Below are 18470 nucleotides of genomic sequence, written 5' to 3'. Positions count from 1 at the left end.
TTCTCCTTTTCAGAAAGATATTTGGTTTTGTTTGTATTTTGATTTTTGAATTTGGATCGTGGGGAGTAATGTATATTCATTATGGAAAATAGACACATTTTCTCCTCTTTTTTAATGCCCCATCATGAGCAGAGTTTAAAACATAGTCTAATGAGAAGCTTTTCAGAATAGCAGCGCCTTGCCAAGTTGGAAAATAATTGCGGGTGGCTACTATTGAAGCCAAAATGGCTTTTAATTTTTTTTTTAAAAAAATAAATCGATAAAATGAAACACTAAACTGGCAGCCAAAAAGAAAAAAAATGGAAAATGTAGATACAAAAAAAATGGAAAATGTAGATACATACATACATACATGATTTAGAAAGGGCTCGGGTTAAGTTGGATCATCTCCAACTTAAAGCCAACTAACCGCAGTCGTTAGATAGTCACTTTTAAAGTAAGGATGAAGATTATATATTCAGGAAATCTACGTCCAATGGGAACGTGAAACTTCTACAAAAGTTACTGGTTCCATTCTGATAAATAGAGAATGATGAAGCGAGAAGCGTTGATATTTACAGGCGAGCTTGTTGGCATGGTTAACACGGTGGTCACGCCAATAACAAAGCATCTTCTTTATGAAATTGCATTGACGCCAACAACACACTCTCATTCTCACACTTAACTGATTTAAAAAAAAAAAATAATAAAACATATTCCATATTCTAAAATTCTCTCTTTGTTTCTTCTTCTTCACACAGTCGTCTCTCTTACATTATATAATCTCACCCAACATCTCATGTTGTCACTTCTTGCGTTAGAATAATACGCATCACCAGCTACTACCAGCTGCTGCAAAATACGGCTAAGATCACTCTTTGAGGTTCAGCCTAGCCACCCACTTGATCAAATCAGAGCTATCCTCTAAACATGATCATTGCCCATTTGTATTTGGTGGCTTGTTTGTTGACCAAACAATGATAGCCTCATTTGTTTCATTGATTAACATTCATTCCTTTAGTAATCAAACCCTACGTTTTGTTCATTAGCAGCACCGGGGATGTGGGTTTCTGTCGGTGAACTTGTCGATGAAAGGAATTGGTGAAGAGTATGTTGGGGAATCGACAAAAAGTTAGAGGTAAAATGAAAATAGTAAAGGTGGGGAGGAGGAAGATGAAGATCAGGTAGTGCAAGAACAACCATTTTATCCGATCACCTAACATTTGTATTAATAATTTTAACGGTTAAAAAATAGCATAGAGATCCAACGGTTGCGGTTAGTTGGCTCCAAGTTGGAGATGATCCAACTTAACCAGAGCGAAATAAAATAGTGAAAACATTTTTTTAAAGGAGTTTGACTTGCAGCTTTAGACCTAAATGTGAGACCCTAATTTCATTCGTACGTATCCAAAAAGTAGAAAATACAGTATTCTAATCTAGAATCTTTAGAAAGAAAAGAAAAAAGAAAAAAAAGAAAAAACGTCAATTCAGTTTAAAACCGGTTGATCTCTCCATTGGGCCCCCCACGACTTATGGTAGGCTATAAACGCTCCTAATCATTTTCCCTTTTTGCGGCATGTACATACATATTTACAATTTTGTCCTCGTAGTTTATTTTTAATTATTTATAATTTAAAACCGCCGCTTCTCCCAAATTCAAAAAAAGCTCTCTCCTCCCTCTCTATAGAAGAATTGAATTTACCGAATTTACCTCAGTCCCCTTACCTTCTCTCTCGATCTCGAAAACATATGATCTAATTAATTGATTAACATCTAAATTACTTTCAATTAGGGTTTCGATCTGTAGACAAATCGCTCTCTGTGCCGATGGACGAGTCTGTGGAACAGAGCAATCTCCAAATTCGAGAGCTTAATCTCATCGACGTCTCCTTTGAAGACGATTCCCTCATCAATTTTGCCGGTCCCCTTGAACCTTCATTTTCAGGTTCATTTATTTTGTTTACTCTAATCTCTTCCTTTCATATATAATTCGTAAATTAGGTTATAAATTACAGTTTTTTTGTTTTCTTTGTACTTTTCAAAATCTTGATGCATTTTCATGATTACAAAGTTATTTAATGTTACTTTTATGCAGGATACTTTTTTTTTCTTTATTTTGTTGATGATAAATGCTAAAATGCCCGTTGCTGAACAATCTTGATGCGTTTTTATGATTGCGAAGTTACTTGATGTTACTTTTATGCAGGATATTGTAATTTTAATTTTGTATCTTGTTGATAATAAATGTTAAAATGTTTTTTCCCAAATAATCTTTAGGTTTCAAGTCGGATTACAAAAATACTCTCAGAGTGTTTTTGGGGAATTGTTGAATGTGGTTGTAAATCTTTAGCGGCTTATGTGAGAAAAACATTGCAAGATTTCTCCACGTGGTAATCTTGAACCTTTTTGTAGAGAGTTTGGATTATATGGCTGCATTGGTGCAAAATGATTACTTATTCTTGTATTACAATTTCTGAATTTTTATTTCTGGAATTATGACGTTTATATTTTGTTTTTTAATTTCGTTTTATGATTCTTCTATTTAGTAGAGAGCTTTCTGGCTGATTTGATTATTTGTGATATTCAGAAAATCAGGAGCAGAAACAGGTTAGGTTCTTGGACCCTTTTGATTCTCCCAATGCAGAAGCCTCATTTAATTCTCTCAAAGAGGGGGAACAAGGGTCTCCATTACTCGGATCATCAGAAACCGAAAAGGGAAGAAGTGTGAAATGTAACTTGCGGAAAAGTTTAGCCTGGGATAATGCATTCTTCACAAGTGAAGGCATGCTTTTATTTACATTTGAAAATTTGATCTAATGAGTTCCCCCCCCCCCCAACATTTGTAACCAAAATCTGGGAACTAAAGGCGTATCTTTGATCTGATCAGGTTTTCTGGAACCTGACGAGCTGTCTAGTATGATTGGAGGCACTGAGAAAAGCAGTAAACATGTATTACCTGGAATCGAAGAAGACATTCATAGATCTACAGATTCACTATCTACGTTAAGTAGTGATACCAGGACATTAAAAAGTCTTGAGGGTGATTTATTTGAAGATGTAAGAGCTTCAATCCAGAAATCGAGCATGGCATCCAATGTGGCAAACTCAAATAGTAAGAAGAAACTAGGAGTGGCAGAGTCTCAAACCATCCAGTGTGAGTATACTTCTTCATATACTTCTTCATTTGTTACAAGAGAAAATAGTTTTAAGTATCTGGTCTGTTTGCTAATATGCCATTTGATTTTGCTGATTTTGACACCGAATTTCTTTTGTATCCTGGTATAATACTCTAATGATAATCTCCTTTTGTTCTTTGGGTGCAAAGTAATATCCTGGCCATTACTGAGCTACTTATATTAATCAATTGTAATTATTTAACTTTTGTATAATGAGTGGAAGCCATTAATTTCTTATGTGTTCATGATCCATCACACTAATTCTCAAATTAACATACTTCTTCTTTCAGCTTCGAAGGTGGACCTTGCCTCTCGAGATAAGGTGAGGTCATTTTACATATGGTAGCAAACATAATTAGTCATTATTTTGTGAGCATTCTATCATATACTAATCAACTTTGTTGTAACTTTTAGATGATGCCCAAAGCTCCTCTCAGAAAGCCAAGTGTTGGCACTCAAGGATCAGGAAAGGCAACAAAGCAGGTCTCTGTTCGCCCCCAAACCTCACAGGCATGTATTTACTAAATATGCTTAGTATGAATAAATGGATGTTTGATTGTTCCTATCTATAAACAATCAGGTTGTTTCACCAGCTTAAACTTTTCGTATGTATTATTTAAAGTTCAAAACTGAAAAGACATGTTTTGGCTGTATGTCATGCTTCTGCTTATTTTAAACATCAAGCATTCTGAGGCTGTAAATGTTTTTTAACTGACCCAATTTCTTTACAGTGTGTTGCTAAAAATGATTTGTCAACTAGATCTCCTTGTAAGCCGCCCAGGGTAGTGGGTAGGAATAGTTCCATCTCAAATGTATCAACCAAAAGGTCTTCCCTGGGTGCTAATCGTATCAAATTGGAAAAGGATAACTCCAGAACAGCATCGGGTAATTTTGCTTCATTTTATTCAGTTTAACCTATTATACATTGGCTGATTCTGTTTTGCAGATTACTTTCTATATAGGCTGAATTGATGTTATTCTTGTTCTGAATGTTCTTTTCCTTTGACCTGTTTTGGATGGTGCAGTTAGAGTGGTCCCAGCACCTAAAGTAACTTCTTCTGGTAGTTCACAGAATGTTGTTCCTAGACCAACCCCACCTTCCAGATCTTTGCATTCTTCAGCTGCAACCAAAACGCAGCTAACAACTTCTTGTTCCTCATTGGATAGTTCTGGCAGTGGTTCATCAGGCAGCACTGGTAAACTTTCCTTGAATTCCCTGAAAAGAAATGAGTCTAGATCTCGAACTCAAAATTGTTCTTCCTCTGGTTCAACCGTCAAAAGCCTCTCGAAAACTGAATCAAGAAGTAAATGTCAGTCTGAGAGTTCAAATCTGACAGCTTATTTGAGATCTGCCACAAAGGCTTCTTCTAGCAGATCACCTGCCAGCTCTATCAGTGAATGGTCCTCAGAATCAACATCATCAACTGCTACAGCTATTCACAAACCTAAAAGTACAAGAACTAGCCTGGACTCTAGCTCTTCCGTGGGGGTCTCAGTAAATGGTGATGCCCCTCAAGTTTTGGATTCCCATAACAATTCTAAAAATCAATGCTCGGTTGGAGATGATTCTAAGGCTCCTGGTTTTCTAGGTGATCATATAAAGGGAGCTTCAATGGGAACCAGCGCACTTCTTTGTCCAGCTTCCTCAAAACCCTCAGGACTCAGAATGCCTTCACCTAAAATTGGCTTCTTTGATGGGGTCAGTAATGGATGTTCCTTTTAATTGTTGCATTTTGGTAGGGAGATCATTTGTTAAAGCAGTTTTCTGGTTGTGGATTAAAGAGAAAAATTGATAACTTGATATACTTCATTTAGTCTTCCATTATTTCAAATTTTGATTTGATAAGCAAGTATCAAACCTACGTGGATTTATTTTTTCCATCTGTATGCAGGTTCGGTCAGTATCCCGCACACCACCTGGAAGTCTGCAATCACATTCTAGTTTACCCAGTGCCCTGTCTAGAATTGGTGCTGCAAGCATTAGTCCAAGTGCAGGCTCAAACAAGGCTAAACTTGGAAAGTCTCCATCTGCTAAAACTATATCGGTCCAAAGCACCCAGCAAACTTCATTGAATAAAAAAATTAGACCATCTTTATCTCTTCAATCACCATCTAATGTTGCAGTAAAGGTTTCTAGTGTTTCAAGAAATGTAAAAAGCCCACTCATATCTCCAAAATTTCAGAATAGAATATCTCCTAAAACTGGTAAAGAGAGGCATTTGAAGGCTGGAGAGGCTGAATATAAAGTACATGATATAAGTACTTTAGAAAACCCTCTTGTTTTGCAACATAAGATGAGCCCAGAGAGTGAGGGTACGGCCGATGCTCTAGGTACGAAGTTCAATCCTATGAACAAAAGCCTTGACGCTTTTGGTGATCTACATTCTGCTTGTGATGCTGAAAATATCAACCCCTCTCAGAAAGGGGATAAAGATGCGGAATTTGTCCAACATTTACCCCAAAATGACTTGTATCTACTTACCAATAACAATGAGAAGGAACAACCTTATATTGAAGATCAAGTAAATTGTCTGAGCAGACAAGTAGGAGCAATGGATATGAATGTGAAGGTAGAGAAGACAGTCACCTCTCTTTCTACAGAGAGCATTTTGACATCGGGTGCTGAGATGGTGTGACTGTTTTGCAGCTGCATTTACCTGAGGTACCTGATTTTCAATGTTTCTTCAATATTTTCTAATATGGGGTAGAATTAACAATTTTAATATATGCCTATTGTATTTGATTCAGTTATATCTTCCCACAAGCTACAAATCTATACATTCAGATCATTTATAATCGATTTGTTAGTCTGTTTTCTGATTGTTGTTAAACATCTGACATTTTGCTTTCATGCAGGTATTCTTGCCTTCATATCTTTCTGAAATCTGCGATCTAGACATGAAATTCTTTTACCGGATTTAGAAGTGTGCATGCAACCATGCAGTACGATAGCTGAATAGTATTACAGGAGAGTAGAATTTGTGGCTTGGATGTATATGTTATACAAAAGATCTATGTATTTTGATTATTCATCCGATTTTTGTCTTCAGGAGATTCGTCATGAAGTGCTTCTGCTGCGTTCAGTAGCATGGACTTTTAATTGTTTGTACTTTGTTCCTGTGCCATTAGCTCTTTTTCATTTCAGTAAAGTCTTTCCACATCGGAACTAACTCTCTAGTGAATGACAGGACAACAGATCCAAGTCAGATTGTAGATTTTTGCATAAATGAAGCTGATCTCTGCTTGTGAATTCATGAGATGTTTTCTGTATATTTGGTGGCTATTTATTCAACTGCTGTAGAAATCTACCTAGTCTCTCTTGCTATTATCAATCCAAAAATTAGGGCCATTCCAGGTCAGTTGCTGCATCTGTATGAGGCTTGAGACAATTCTCAGGTGGCCGTTTCCATCCCTAGTAGTCTTATTGATTGGCACTAGGCCTTTTGATACTTCCATCAGCCTGCACCATTCTAAAAGAGTTAAAAAATTCTCACCTTGCCAGTACGTCTCCTAGATTGACGCTATACCGTTCTCATACAACTCTTGATTTCTATCATTCTAATTGCTAAAAGTTCTTACTAATCTGCATCAATATTCCATTGTGATCAGAGCACTGAGTTTGGTCTCTAACGGTTAAGGGGGGGCTTTGGGTTTAAAGAGGGCACAGCATGTCTTGGTGGCCAGTTACACCGATTAATTTCAACCTTCGTATCATCTCCAATTCTCTGCCGCGGCCTTTTCAATAACACCTTCCTCTCCAACAAGTTCTCCTGGTGTAGGAGGGATTGCTCCCCAGATTTGCTTCCAAAAAGCAACTATGTTTTCGGTACCGAGCCTCCAATATCTCAGCCACTAAGAATCCTCAGATTGTAAAATTCCAACTTGCCCAATGTATTTCTTCTCCGTTGCTTTAGAAATTAGATCCCCACCATAAGTCATTCGACATTCTCTGATATCATCACACTCCCTTAGGAAGTTTAAAGCACTCAGTAGAATTCGAGGGAATTGCTTGAGTTTATGCTTTAGTGAGCACCCCCTTGCCTCCGTTAGAAAAATATTTATGCTGCCGGATTTTAACTTTGTTGGCAACTCTAGTTTCAGGTCGTGGCTCCTTTTGTTCCGTCCTATCATGGAGGGGACTCCTTGATACTTCTCATTTCTCATGAGTTTGGCGGGTAGGTTGAAAAGCCTGACAGGGACATGTTCTTTGCGGTCCTTGCTGAGCATGCAGTGTTCCGTTATGAATAGTAGGGATTCTTTATTTAGAGTTAAACTTTTGACTCCCAAATGGCATAAAAACATTTGAAGTGATAATGCATTATATCAAACATGACATGCCTATTAATTATTGTTCTTTCACTTGAGAGTCTGATAATCTTCAATCACCAAACCCGAAGGACCCTAAATTTGCAGTTTGTATAACTACATATCCAATGCTGAGCAACCCATATCAGAAGGTTAGTGATGTAATTCTTCAAAAAACTAAAGCAAAAGCCCATTTCAGATTATATGCCAGTTTTATTACTCTGTAACACCGAAGAGATTAAAGCATCTAATTCACCATTAGTCGCGAGTGGCACCAGGCCAAAATGAGAATAGTGAGCAATTATAATTCATTTAAGAGAAGAATGACAGCCATTTGAACTGATTAACCAAATATCAATTCTAGAGTCAAAATTGTACCACAGCAATACATTGACTAGACAATTGATAAAAAATTGTTCATAAAATCCACTCGATAACAAAAAGTGACAATCCGAATTCTTTAAAAGAACTATCAAAGAGTTTGCAGGTTAAGACAGGTCTCTTCTCTTAAGACCTGGGCTTCTCCTTCTTCTCTTTGAAGAGAGCCAAGAGAGAGACACCAGAGACCTTCACAACCTTGAACCTGACACCGGGAATATCACCGACCGCATGTCCCTTACGTCCAAATCCAGCAATCAACACCTCATCCTACAGTAACACATGATATGTTTCACAGTCAGATACCAGGGGACAAACAAATAAAACACAATTAATACCTCACAAATTAATGAATTCTACGAAAAGTATAACTAACATTTTCTTCAATATAGTTCAAGCAACCATCATTTGGAACAAAAGCGGCAATCTTCTTTCCGTTTTTGATAAGTTGAACTCTAGCACACTTACGAATAGCAGAGTTAGGCTGCTTAGCTTCAATACCTCTGCAAATTTTGTACAGATTTTATTAGATATGGAACAATCTTCAGTTGAATAAGCAACTGTAGAAAACTAATGGCAATGCAGTCTTACATCTTCTCAAGAACAATTCCTTTAGCATGGGAAGAACCAGCAAATGGCTTCTTCCACTCATTGCCGAGGTGAGACTTTTTGTATGACTTATCAGCCCACCTTTGAGTCCTACGGTGAGTCTTCAGCTTGCGACCAGCTCCCATACCACGTGTCTTCCTGCAAGCCAATTGATCTTCATATCAAAACCAATATAAATTTATATGACCAAAAAATGCAAGCTTGAACTAGCCGTATAAAGAATATCAGTAACCTTCCCACTTCTCACATGCACCGTGTGAAAGACCTTCTGAAAATTTGACCAACTAATAAACAAATTGAAAGTTCCAAATTGATACCAAACATTCGGGCAGAACACCCACAACCTTCATATCTAACCAGACCCAGAATCTAATTCACTAAACCCCCCACATGCAGCAATAGCTTGATGAGCTTACAGCTAATTACAACTAACATTTATTGGTTGTCAGAGGCATATCACCAGAAAATTTGCTTAATGTTTTGAGTTCAAAGCAGTTCTCACATTACAAATAATACAATGAGTCACACAATTTATGCCCAGCATCAAAGAGAAAAGAAAATAAAAAAATTATAAATATTGTTTCTTTTGTCTTCGTTGGCTTTTGAGCATCTGGGAATTTTACAAGTAGAATGAAACCAACATCAAAACCGACCAAAACCCTCAAAAACTTGTGCTAATTTTTTTTTTTTTAAATAAAAACCTAGATTTGTAACCAAAAGCTGATTCCATTCTATTATGAAAGTTGAGTTAAGAGTCAAAGAGAAAGAACATTTGCATACCCCATGATTCCTGATTGTAGTTACTCGACTGCTACGAGGCTGTGTAGAAGTTAAGGCGAAGAGAAGAAACACCAGCCGCTTAGTAAAACCCTAGCGTTGGAAATGGATTGCATGAGCTATATATAGAGACAGACGTGTAATATAATTTCAATTGGCGCACAGGCGGATCTGCGAAGATTGTTTTGGGCTTACCTAGGTTTGGGCCTAACTTTTGTTTTGAAAGATTGATAGGCCCATGAGAGATCTGCAATGTGGAATCAAGCAACAAATTAATTTCATCTAGAACCACCCCCTTATTGTTTTCTTGAATCCAGTCGAATTCGTTTTGGGGGGCGTTTGGTTCCCTCATTATATGGAGACGGATTGCTAATAAATGTCGGATTTAGTTAATGCGGCATTTTTTTTTTTACTTTGTAATAATAATAAATAAATATAAATTTTTTAATTTAATATAATATTATATTACATTCTAATTTTTATCATACTAAAACCATAACTAAATAGTGTATTATTTAACCATGTTCTAATAATTAATATATAAAATTGATTAATATTTAATAAGTTAATATAACTAATAATAAATACTTAAATAATACAATATAATATAAAATTATTTAATTATATTACAATAATTAAATCAGTTTTTTTAAATAATTCAATATAACTACTAATAAATATTTAAACATGAATAAATTTGAATAATATTAATTTAAAATTAATAATATAAATAATTACTAGATTATTTAGCATAATTACTAGATTATTTAGCATAATTCTTTTTGTTACTGAATGAATACGTTACAACAATGTATCATTTTATTATTTTGTAGTTAACTTCTGGTATGTACAAACTTTTAATCTATGATCCTAAGGTGACCTTTGAACTAATCTCGTAGGTTTTAACTATTTATTTATATTGTTATATTATTTAGAGGTTATTTGATTAAATTATTTGCTTCACTTTATTTCATAGGTTATATATTTAGAAAATACTGAAAAATAAATGTTATACTTTCGAAAATTTAAGGCTATAAGTTTCATTCTTTATGAAAAATTATGATATTTTCTAAGTACTAAAAAATATTATTTTCTAAATATATAATTTAAATTTATCACAAAAAATTTAATAAAGTACACTGCAGTATGCAGCACCAAATATAAATTATATAATATAATTAAAAATTAATGCAATACAAAGTAGCACTAGATATTGTACAGTATTGTTATAATACATTCCTAATGTAATCCATCATAATATAATATATCTCCATTAAAATAATGTAATACAATATAATACAATATAATGTGCCAAATGCACCCAAAAATAATGATGTGCAACGTATAATTTTTGTTTGAAATTATATTACAATAAGCTACTAGTATTATTAACTTTATACTGACAAATCAATAGATTCCTAGAGGGACTTGAACTAATTTCCTTCATGATGGAGGTGGAAAAAGTCTTTTATCACACAGTAAATGGCCTAAACTTACTCCTCACTCACTAGTGCATGTACAAATTCTTAATTCAGTTAATTAAATTATGGGATAATCTTTTTATTAAAGTGTCATCATACTATTTTAATTATGTTACGAATTTAATAAATTTGCTTAATATGCCCCAAAGGTTTGGTTAGATTGAGTGATTTTTAAATAGTTTTATTTAATTAGCATATAAATTCTTCTAGGAAAAATAACGGATTAAAAAAAAATTAAATTTTACCCTCCTCTCTATCTTTTAAAAATAAATAAAAAAAACAAAAACAGAATCCACCGAATAAAGTGGCAAATTTCATTGATGGTTGCAATTGTTTGATTTTATATTTTACACTAAATGAAACAAGAAACCAGGACTGATTACATGAATCCAACTCTGTTGTGATTTAGGCCAATTCTCATGTCATCAATAACACCGAAAAGGACACGCTAAGTAAGAGGGAGGAGGCTTAACATCAAAACAAGTGAATTAAACTCCCAGAAGGGTTCTCAAAATTCGATCGACGCACAGTGTTTTGTGTTCCAACAATAAACAGATCGAGGGTGATTAATCAATGTAAATTCTTAGCCATTGATTATGTCAGTGGTAGAAAGTTCAAGAACATAACCAATCTCTTAGCCTGATGACATGAGAGAACGTGGCTACTAATAATAACATCAGGGTAGTTGAAAATTGTTGAGAGGGGCAACAATGAATCAAGAAACAGAAAGGATTGTTAATTGGTGCTGATAGATATGCTGCATAATCAGCAAATTTCAAATAACAAAATAAGACTATCGGTTCATTGAAGTCCATCAATGGCTCCAAATTCATACAAATATTCCCCATCTTGTAATGGCTTCGAGATACACTGCTCGATCAACATAAACAGTTTGACGGTGTAAAGATTAGAGAGTATTTGCAGTCTCCGTCCAATGCCCCGAAAACATAGGTGAAATGAAGTTGAAATTGAACTGTTAAAAATGCCCAGTTGCCACATCTATACAGAGTTCACAAAAGAGTTTAAACGTCTCCCAACTTTTGCAACAGCCTTGACAACCTGCCAATATAACTGTTAAGATAAAAAGGAAAATTACATTGAAAAGTAAATGAATTATATAATAGAATAATTTGAAACCTGAGATGTCGTCCATCTATTTCTGGCCTTTCTTCCATAGTACCCCGAATTTCTTCAGCATGTTTGCATTTTTCTTCTTGGGTGAATCATCGTCCAGTTCTTCACAGTAAGGAGAACCAGTATTTCCAATCATGGGACTGTATTGGCCGTCCAGAGAACCTGTTCTCTCTACAAATTTCCCATTGTTCCCAGCAGAGAGCATTGCAGTGGCTGCCTCAGCTGCTTTCCTCCACTGGTCTGACTGCACCTTCAATTTCCTCAACTCCGCCTCCATTTCTGTACTTGCTGCCTGAGCTGCATCCAATTGCTCAGTTACACGTGCTGCTCTTCTGCTACTTTTATCAGCTTCTTCAGTTAAGAAGCCAACTTTCATCAAAGCCTCTCTCTCCGCAACCCTAGCTGCTTCTGCCAAGGAAATAGCCTCATCATTGACTTTGTTTCTCTCCATTTCCCTATTTTCAATCTCCATCTTTAGCATTCCATTTTGTTCAGTTAAACTCATCAACTCTGTTTCCTTGTCCAAAATACTCGCCTTAAACTCAACCACTTCTGCCTCTAACTTATTCAGCTCCACAGCAAGTTTGGAATCTCTTTGATTAGACTCGTTTGTCTTGATCTTCAGATTCAGTCCCTCATTCTCCTCCGAAATACTCTGCAATTCTGTTTCCTTGTCCAACAAGTTTGCTCTCAACTCTTCAATCTGAGCTTTCACGTTTTTCAATTCTGTCTCCAGATCAGCCTCTCTCTGGCTTGATTCAGATTTAGCACGTTCTAATTGTTCATATGCACTTCTAATCTGCAATGTGCTCTGAATATATTCTTCCTGGTACCTGGTCTCAGAAGCATCTAATGCAGATCTTAGTTGGCGCAATTCATTTCTAGCAAGATCAAGCTCCCCTTTGAGCTTGTCTATTTCTTCATTTTCTCCATTCTTTTGAGAAAGGTGAACATCACCCATAGATTCCGCCAATTTGTTGCTACTATTAAGTAGATCATTCTGGAGTTTGCTTACAAGTTCCTCCAATGATTTAACTCGAGCTTTTGACAGCTCCAGCTCCAATGATAAGGTATTATAAGCCTCTGTGGCCTTGATACCATCTGATCGCAGCATTTCCAAATTAGCATTTGCAGTTTCTAGCTGCATTTGAGATTTGCGAACATCCTCAAGAGCCTGGGATTCAGATTCTTTGCAATAGCTAAGCTCGTTTTTCAGTTTTTCAACAAGGGATAAAGTTTCAGTAAGTTCTATTCTCAAGTTCTGCATTTCAGCATATGCAGACTCTGCATGCTTGGTTTGGGCAGCTTCAGACTCTGCCACCTTTTCCAGCTGAAATTTGAGCCTCTGAATTTCATTCATGGCAGAACCCAAGGCAGCAGAATCCATAGACTGCTGTTTCTGGACAGCATCAAGCTCAGATTGCCATGCTTTGTCTCGATCCTGTGAGAGCTGTCTGAGCTCTTCAACTCGTGTATCCTCAGAAGTAGTAATCTCCAGTAGCTGTTGCTGAGATTCCTCGAGCCTTGCTGACATGGCTGAGAGCTGCTTCTTCGCCTCCTCAGCCTCTTGCTGAGCTCGCCTCTTCCAGGAGTCAGAAGCATTCAGTTGTTCCTTTGCCTTCTTGAGATCCTCTTGAAGTTGGGCAAGCTGGGATTCTAGTTCAGACACTCTGCTTGGTCGCTTTTTCTAGAGTTCACAAACAAAGAGCAGATATCAAGCGAGAAAGTGACAATTAAGGAACCTTTGGCAATTAGTAGGGTAAAAGTTATTATGCTCAAAAAATTTGAATTGTCAAAGAAAAAAGTTCTACAATTAAAAATTAAATAAATGCCAGTACACGAGTTTATTATAGCAACAGAATAGAAGCATCTATTAGTCCGCCAAATTCAGCAAATTCCCTATGCAATACGAAACGAGATTGAAACAGTATCAGTTATATAAATAATAGGAGAGTACCTCCAATGCCGGACTCCTAGGTGATTTGCGTTCAACAACTTTAGGACTTCCTTTTGGTGTTTTATTCATGGGACTTGCGGCAGATGAAACAGAGTCTGAATCTGATCCTGGCAGTTTGAGTTGGCGAGCAGTTCGAGGTGTTGCAAGAGATTTTCTTTGAGGCACTTCTGAAGAACTGGTTCTGTTGTCAAAGCCAGTAGGATGAAAACCAGAATAAGAAAGAATGCATAAAAATCACTGAAGCATCCGGTTACAGCAACTAATGCAAAACAAAAGAGACTGCATGTATGTTAGAAACAAATAGTGAAATAAAATATTCAACACACGACTTAACAATTTCACTCCGGTGTTAAATAGTGACAGTAACAGATTTGCTATCAATATTAATATATTTGTTTCCAAAGAATGTGCCCACATTCACAGCTCATCCAAAACAAAATGGTTTCATCAAAATTGTAAATGCATTTATTATAGCAATAGGCTGGCAGCAATTTAATGATGCATTGCTCACTCAATACACAGATTTTACATGTATGTTAGAAACAAATAGTGAAATAAAATATTCAACACACGACTTAACAATTTCACTCTGGTGTTAAATAGTGACAGTAACAGATTTGCTATCAATATTAATATATTTGTTTCCAAAGAATGTGCCCACATTCACAGCTCATCCAAAACAAAATGGTTTCATCAAAATTGTAAATGCATTTATTATAGCAATAGGCTGGCAGCAATTTAATGATGCATTGCTCACTCAATACACAGATTTTACAAGACAAGTAAATCCAATAGATGAGACCAATACTATAAATTGGATTAATTTCACTCTTTCAATCAATTTCCAGAATCATGAAAAGTAGCAAATAGGCAGAAGCTTGAAATCAGTTTAGATTCTTTTGAATTTCATGCACTATTTGTGTGAATTAAAATTAACCAGAACTTCATAAAATGCAAAAGCAAGTGAAGTCAGAAACAGGAATAGTGAATAAAAAGCTGCCTAAAGCAATAAGAAACTGGTAGGGCCCATTTTTTGATTTCAAGATCAGAATAACAGAACAATTAAAAAAAAAAATTCCCAGCTGCATATTTAACTTGAGAACAGTGTTTATCATAGAAAAATAGAATTCCGCAAACCAAAAAGCACTTAATAAGTGACAATGTTACCTTGCTTTTGGTGTCTGCATAGCTTCTATATCCGCTCTGCCAGAAGTGGAAAATAAATGGCCTCTCCTTCAAATCAAACCCCACCTGACCCACAACACCTGCAAATGTTCAGAGAAACATTTGGCTGGGAAAGAAGAATGAAAGAGAAACTAATATATATGTGAGCATTGGAAGAATAAGCATAATGGTCCAAAAACGACAGCCACTTCTAATCACTATGCACAAAGCCTAACAAACAAACAAACAATACAGTCGCTTCAAAGAAACTCCATGGAAACTACTCCCACTACCACCAACCATAAACCAGAAGACAAAGACAAAAATTGAAAATAAAGAAAAAGTTGCAATCAAATGAGTTCATAAAATATCATTAAGGAAAACCAGCTTTGCAACTTTTTATCACTTGTTTTTTACTCCAGTACTTGAATAGTGCTAACCAAAAAAAAGAAAAAGAAAAAGCATTATTGAAGTCACAATGGGCCAGCAATACATAAAATGGTGACAGTACACATGTGGGTGTTTCATTTTAATTTGCAGATATGCTAATGACATAAACCGGATCATCTTCTTCTTAAGAATGCTTTATTTTAATAGCACCAAATATACCATATTTCAGCTCCAAATACTAGAGCAATTTTCTTTTTTTAATTTTTTTTATTTAAGTATTTCTCATGCGGTGTGTTCTTCTAAAGCGTACTGATTAAAATGAAAAAGAAAAGAAAACTCATTCAACCTGGAAACTGGGAATTTAAAGTTGGAAAAAGGGAAAAACTACCAAATCTTGAAAGAACCATACAATTTTTAACTAAAAGCATACAGAAACAAGAAATCATATACATAGAAAAAAAAAATACTTAGATCGATGGAAACTCAACTTGCTCTATATCAACTTGGCACTGAAATAAAGCTAAAGCAGAGCCAAGAAACTAAAATAACTTCTCTTTTCAAAATACCACCAACGCACTTACAGAACCAAGCAAACATAAATTAAAAACCCAAAGAGCCGGAACTCGAAACGTATGAACTCACAGAACCAAGCAAACATAAATTAAAAATAAAAATTAAAAACCCAAAGAGCCGGAATTCGAAACGTATGAACTTACTCACATTGTTCATTTCTAACCTATGAGCTTCTTACATTTTTCATTTCCAAGTAGCTCTAAAATAAAAAGACCTAAAATAGCGGCCATCATCATCGAAACCTATGAACTTCTCACATTCTTCATTTCTAACCTATGAGCTTCTCACATTTTTCATTTCTAAGTAGCTCAAAAATAAAAAGACCAAAAAGAGCCGCCATCATCATCATTACTATCAAAAAGTATAAGCCAAACCCAGAACCGGGATACTGACAACATCTTTAAAAAAGCGAAAAAAAAAAGAGAACATTTAAACGTCGAACAATGTTTGATGGAACATAAAGTACTTCACCTGAAGAAATCAATGTTTGCTAGCTCCGGCTGTTTGGTTACTGTTAGTTGCTGTTTGGAGTTGAAAAATCCTTAAAAGAGGGAGAGAGAGAGTTAAATGTGGGTAGCCAAACGCGGTCTTAAGGAAAGTGGATATAGCTTTGAACTGCAATGCAATGCAGGTGCTGCTGCGCAGTTCCCGAGTGAGTCTTCGTTTCTGTCAGTGGACAGACCAAGCAAGCTACCAAAAGAGTTTACTGGGCGTATTTTCCTATACGTAGATGCTTCTTCCTACTAACTCCCTTCGCCCACGCTCTCTCTTCCCACGCGCGCTTTTCCACGCTCCCGTTTTCGCTTCACGTGATTTGATGTGGACTGCCGCTGACTGGCGCGGGCGCCTGCCCATCTGCGTTTACAACTACTACTTTCCCCCTTTTGAATTTTGAACACTACAAAAATTCCCTAACGAAAGATTTTTTTTTCTTTTTTTTTTGTATTTTATTGTTATCTATTAATTTTGTGTATTAGTATAAATTAGAGGAAATAAAAGACAATTTATTTATCATAAATTTCTCTATTAATTTCGTAACGTTTCAGTTTTGTAAAATTGAGTTATTGTATAATTTAACTCATTGAATGAGCTCACCAAAATTTTATCCGGGAACAAATAAAAAAAGAGAGAATGAAATTGACCAAGTATTGGGAATAAATTTGCATTTGATAATGTGCATTATATTCTGGGTCTACAGGAAATTTTGATAATGTGCAGAAATATATATATTCTATACTTTGTTAAAATATATATATGGAGACCTTACAGGGTTCAAATTTATATCCTCAAAGTGATCTCCTTTTTAATTTACCGCCTCACTTCTCAGAATAAAAAATGATTATGAATTATAATAAAAGTGTTAAATACTATAATATGAATCATTTAAGTTGGTTACTTATTAGATGGATTAAAGTATCACAAGATCTACCTAATTATTTTCTTTTGTGTCATGTAATTTATAAAGCAATTTTTAAATATATCACTACTGATTATAATATTGATCAATTTGTATAAAATTACTCTTTTTTTTTCTTTTTTGAAAATATATTGAATCCAGAAGAGTCTCTAGTTCTTCTTGGGATGAAACCGTTACTTGCTTTTTGGGTGCGTCAATGGAACTTGATATCTTGAAACTCTAAAATGGTATAACACTTCAATGATCTTGTGGTTTAATGTTGCCGTAAAAGATGGAGCATGCAGTGGGGTGGGACACGAGAGTTATAATGTGGGTCTACTACCTCCACAGTTTAAACGTGCGCCCAGATGTCCAATTTGGGCGATTCGAAGGACGCAGTGGTCGTTGTATTTTAAATTCACGGGGGGTGTCTTAAAATTTCATTTGATGCGACGATATCATTTAATACTTACCCTCGTGCCAGGGCACATATAAATGCACAACTTGAATTTGGTTTTAAAACTGATCTGCAGCCTTTTATATAACTTTTATAATTTTTGTCTGGTACGTTACGATTATTCTTTATTTATAATCATGTCCAGTAAAAATTTAATTATACGTTATCCTCATTAAAATAACTATCAATTGAAATATTAACAATCTGAGTATAAGGCACAACTCGGTAAGAATCTAAATTTGATATAAAATACGAATCTAGAGCACAAGCCAACAAATAAAGTGTTATTCTTTAATTAGATGATAAGATAATATAATTAATTTACTTAAATCTCATATAAAATTATAAATCAATCAATGAATTCCACATCTTATATCACATTGTCTGAAAAATAATCTGAAACAAAAAATTTTAAAATCTCTATCATTAAATAATCTAACATCACCATTCCACTTGGTTACTGGTGCTTCTTTTTTTTTTTTTTTTAGATTTTCTTTTCCTAAATGAAGAACGTCGAGAAGTATGATATATTAGTTCTTATAAAAAATTTCAACACCACCAAATTTGTACGATAAAAAGCATAAGACAATGAATTCAATTCAAATCTTTAAATTCAGTTTTTTTTTTAAATATAATAATAATTTGCCCCTTTAACTCATTAATATTGATGTATTCTAACAACTTAATTATTTTC

At 35.2% G+C, this 18470-nt stretch overlaps 3 protein-coding genes across 9 annotated transcripts; 1 reads left to right on the top strand and 2 right to left on the bottom strand.

Annotated features, from left to right (window-relative positions):
* Positions 1-1537: 1537 nt before the first annotated feature.
* On the top strand, positions 1538-6407 carry LOC102622581 (uncharacterized). Of its 3 annotated transcripts, XM_006480614.4 has the most exons (10): positions 1540-1924; positions 2567-2761; positions 2867-3133; positions 3446-3477; positions 3570-3665; positions 3887-4040; positions 4181-4657; positions 4745-4854; positions 5048-5817; positions 6012-6407. In XM_006480614.4, the coding sequence occupies exons 1-9, from the start codon at positions 1807-1809 to the stop codon at positions 5789-5791; spliced, it is 2193 nt and encodes a 730-aa protein (XP_006480677.1). In that variant the 5' UTR covers positions 1540-1806; the 3' UTR covers positions 5792-5817; positions 6012-6407. The 3 variants fall into 3 exon arrangements, with proteins under 3 accessions (XP_024955959.1, XP_006480677.1, XP_006480675.1); XM_025100191.2 differs by having other exon boundaries at positions 1538-1924; positions 3570-3638; positions 4181-4854; XM_006480612.4 differs by having other exon boundaries at positions 4181-4854.
* A 1344-nt stretch (positions 6408-7751) lies between these two features.
* On the bottom strand, positions 7752-9372 carry LOC102622281 (40S ribosomal protein S23). The gene is made up of 4 exons (XM_006480611.4): positions 9228-9372; positions 8430-8585; positions 8215-8341; positions 7752-8108 (listed from the first exon to the last, which is right to left on the bottom strand). The coding sequence occupies exons 1-4, from the start codon at positions 9230-9232 to the stop codon at positions 7968-7970; spliced, it is 429 nt and encodes a 142-aa protein (XP_006480674.1). The 5' UTR covers positions 9233-9372; the 3' UTR covers positions 7752-7967.
* A 2044-nt stretch (positions 9373-11416) lies between these two features.
* On the bottom strand, positions 11417-16699 carry LOC102621576 (interactor of constitutive active ROPs 2, chloroplastic). Of its 5 annotated transcripts, none has more exons than XM_025100313.2 (5): positions 16395-16699; positions 14964-15087; positions 13797-13977; positions 11843-13526; positions 11417-11764 (listed from the first exon to the last, which is right to left on the bottom strand). In XM_025100313.2, the coding sequence occupies exons 2-4, from the start codon at positions 14981-14983 to the stop codon at positions 11859-11861; spliced, it is 1869 nt and encodes a 622-aa protein (XP_024956081.1). In that variant the 5' UTR covers positions 14984-15087; positions 16395-16699; the 3' UTR covers positions 11417-11764; positions 11843-11858. The 5 variants fall into 5 exon arrangements, with proteins under 5 accessions (XP_024956081.1, XP_006480672.1, XP_006480673.1 ...); XM_006480609.4 differs by having other exon boundaries at positions 14964-15061; XM_006480610.4 differs by having other exon boundaries at positions 14964-15047.
* Positions 16700-18470: the final 1771 nt, after the last annotated feature.

This window comes from Citrus sinensis, chromosome 6 (genome assembly GCF_022201045.2).
Source record: "Citrus sinensis cultivar Valencia sweet orange chromosome 6, DVS_A1.0, whole genome shotgun sequence".
NCBI classification, from domain to species: domain Eukaryota; kingdom Viridiplantae; phylum Streptophyta; class Magnoliopsida; order Sapindales; family Rutaceae; genus Citrus; species Citrus sinensis.
The sequence above is the reverse complement of the archived record's forward strand: the minus strand, read 5'-3'. Positions and strand labels throughout refer to the sequence as shown.

What these genes read in the sequence shown, in the direction of transcription:
- LOC102622581 (XM_006480612.4), top strand. Translation starts at nt 1,807, where the DNA reads ATGGACGAGTCTGTGGAACAGAGCAATCTCCAAATTCGAGAGCTTAAT. An exon ending in TGCATTCTTCACAAGTGAAG is followed by an intron (nt 2,762 to 2,866) that starts GCATGCTTTTAT and finishes TGATCTGATCAG; the next exon opens with GTTTTCTGGAACCTGACGAG. An exon ending in ACCTTGCCTCTCGAGATAAG is followed by an intron (nt 3,478 to 3,569) that starts GTGAGGTCATTT and finishes TGTAACTTTTAG; the next exon opens with ATGATGCCCAAAGCTCCTCT.
- LOC102621576 (XM_025100313.2), bottom strand. Translation starts at nt 14,983, where the DNA reads ATGCAGACACCAAAAGCAAG. An exon ending in ATGCAGACACCAAAAGCAAG is followed by an intron (nt 13,978 to 14,963) that starts GTAACATTGTCA and finishes CTTTGACAACAG; the next exon opens with AACCAGTTCTTCAGAAGTGC. An exon ending in CTAGGAGTCCGGCATTGGAG is followed by an intron (nt 13,527 to 13,796) that starts GTACTCTCCTAT and finishes TGTGAACTCTAG; the next exon opens with AAAAAGCGACCAAGCAGAGT.
- LOC102622281 (XM_006480611.4), bottom strand. An exon ending in GGAATTGTTCTTGAGAAGAT is followed by an intron (nt 8,342 to 8,429) that starts GTAAGACTGCAT and finishes CAAAATTTGCAG; the next exon opens with AGGTATTGAAGCTAAGCAGC. An exon ending in TGAACTATATTGAAGAAAAT is followed by an intron (nt 8,109 to 8,214) that starts GTTAGTTATACT and finishes GTGTTACTGTAG; the next exon opens with GATGAGGTGTTGATTGCTGG.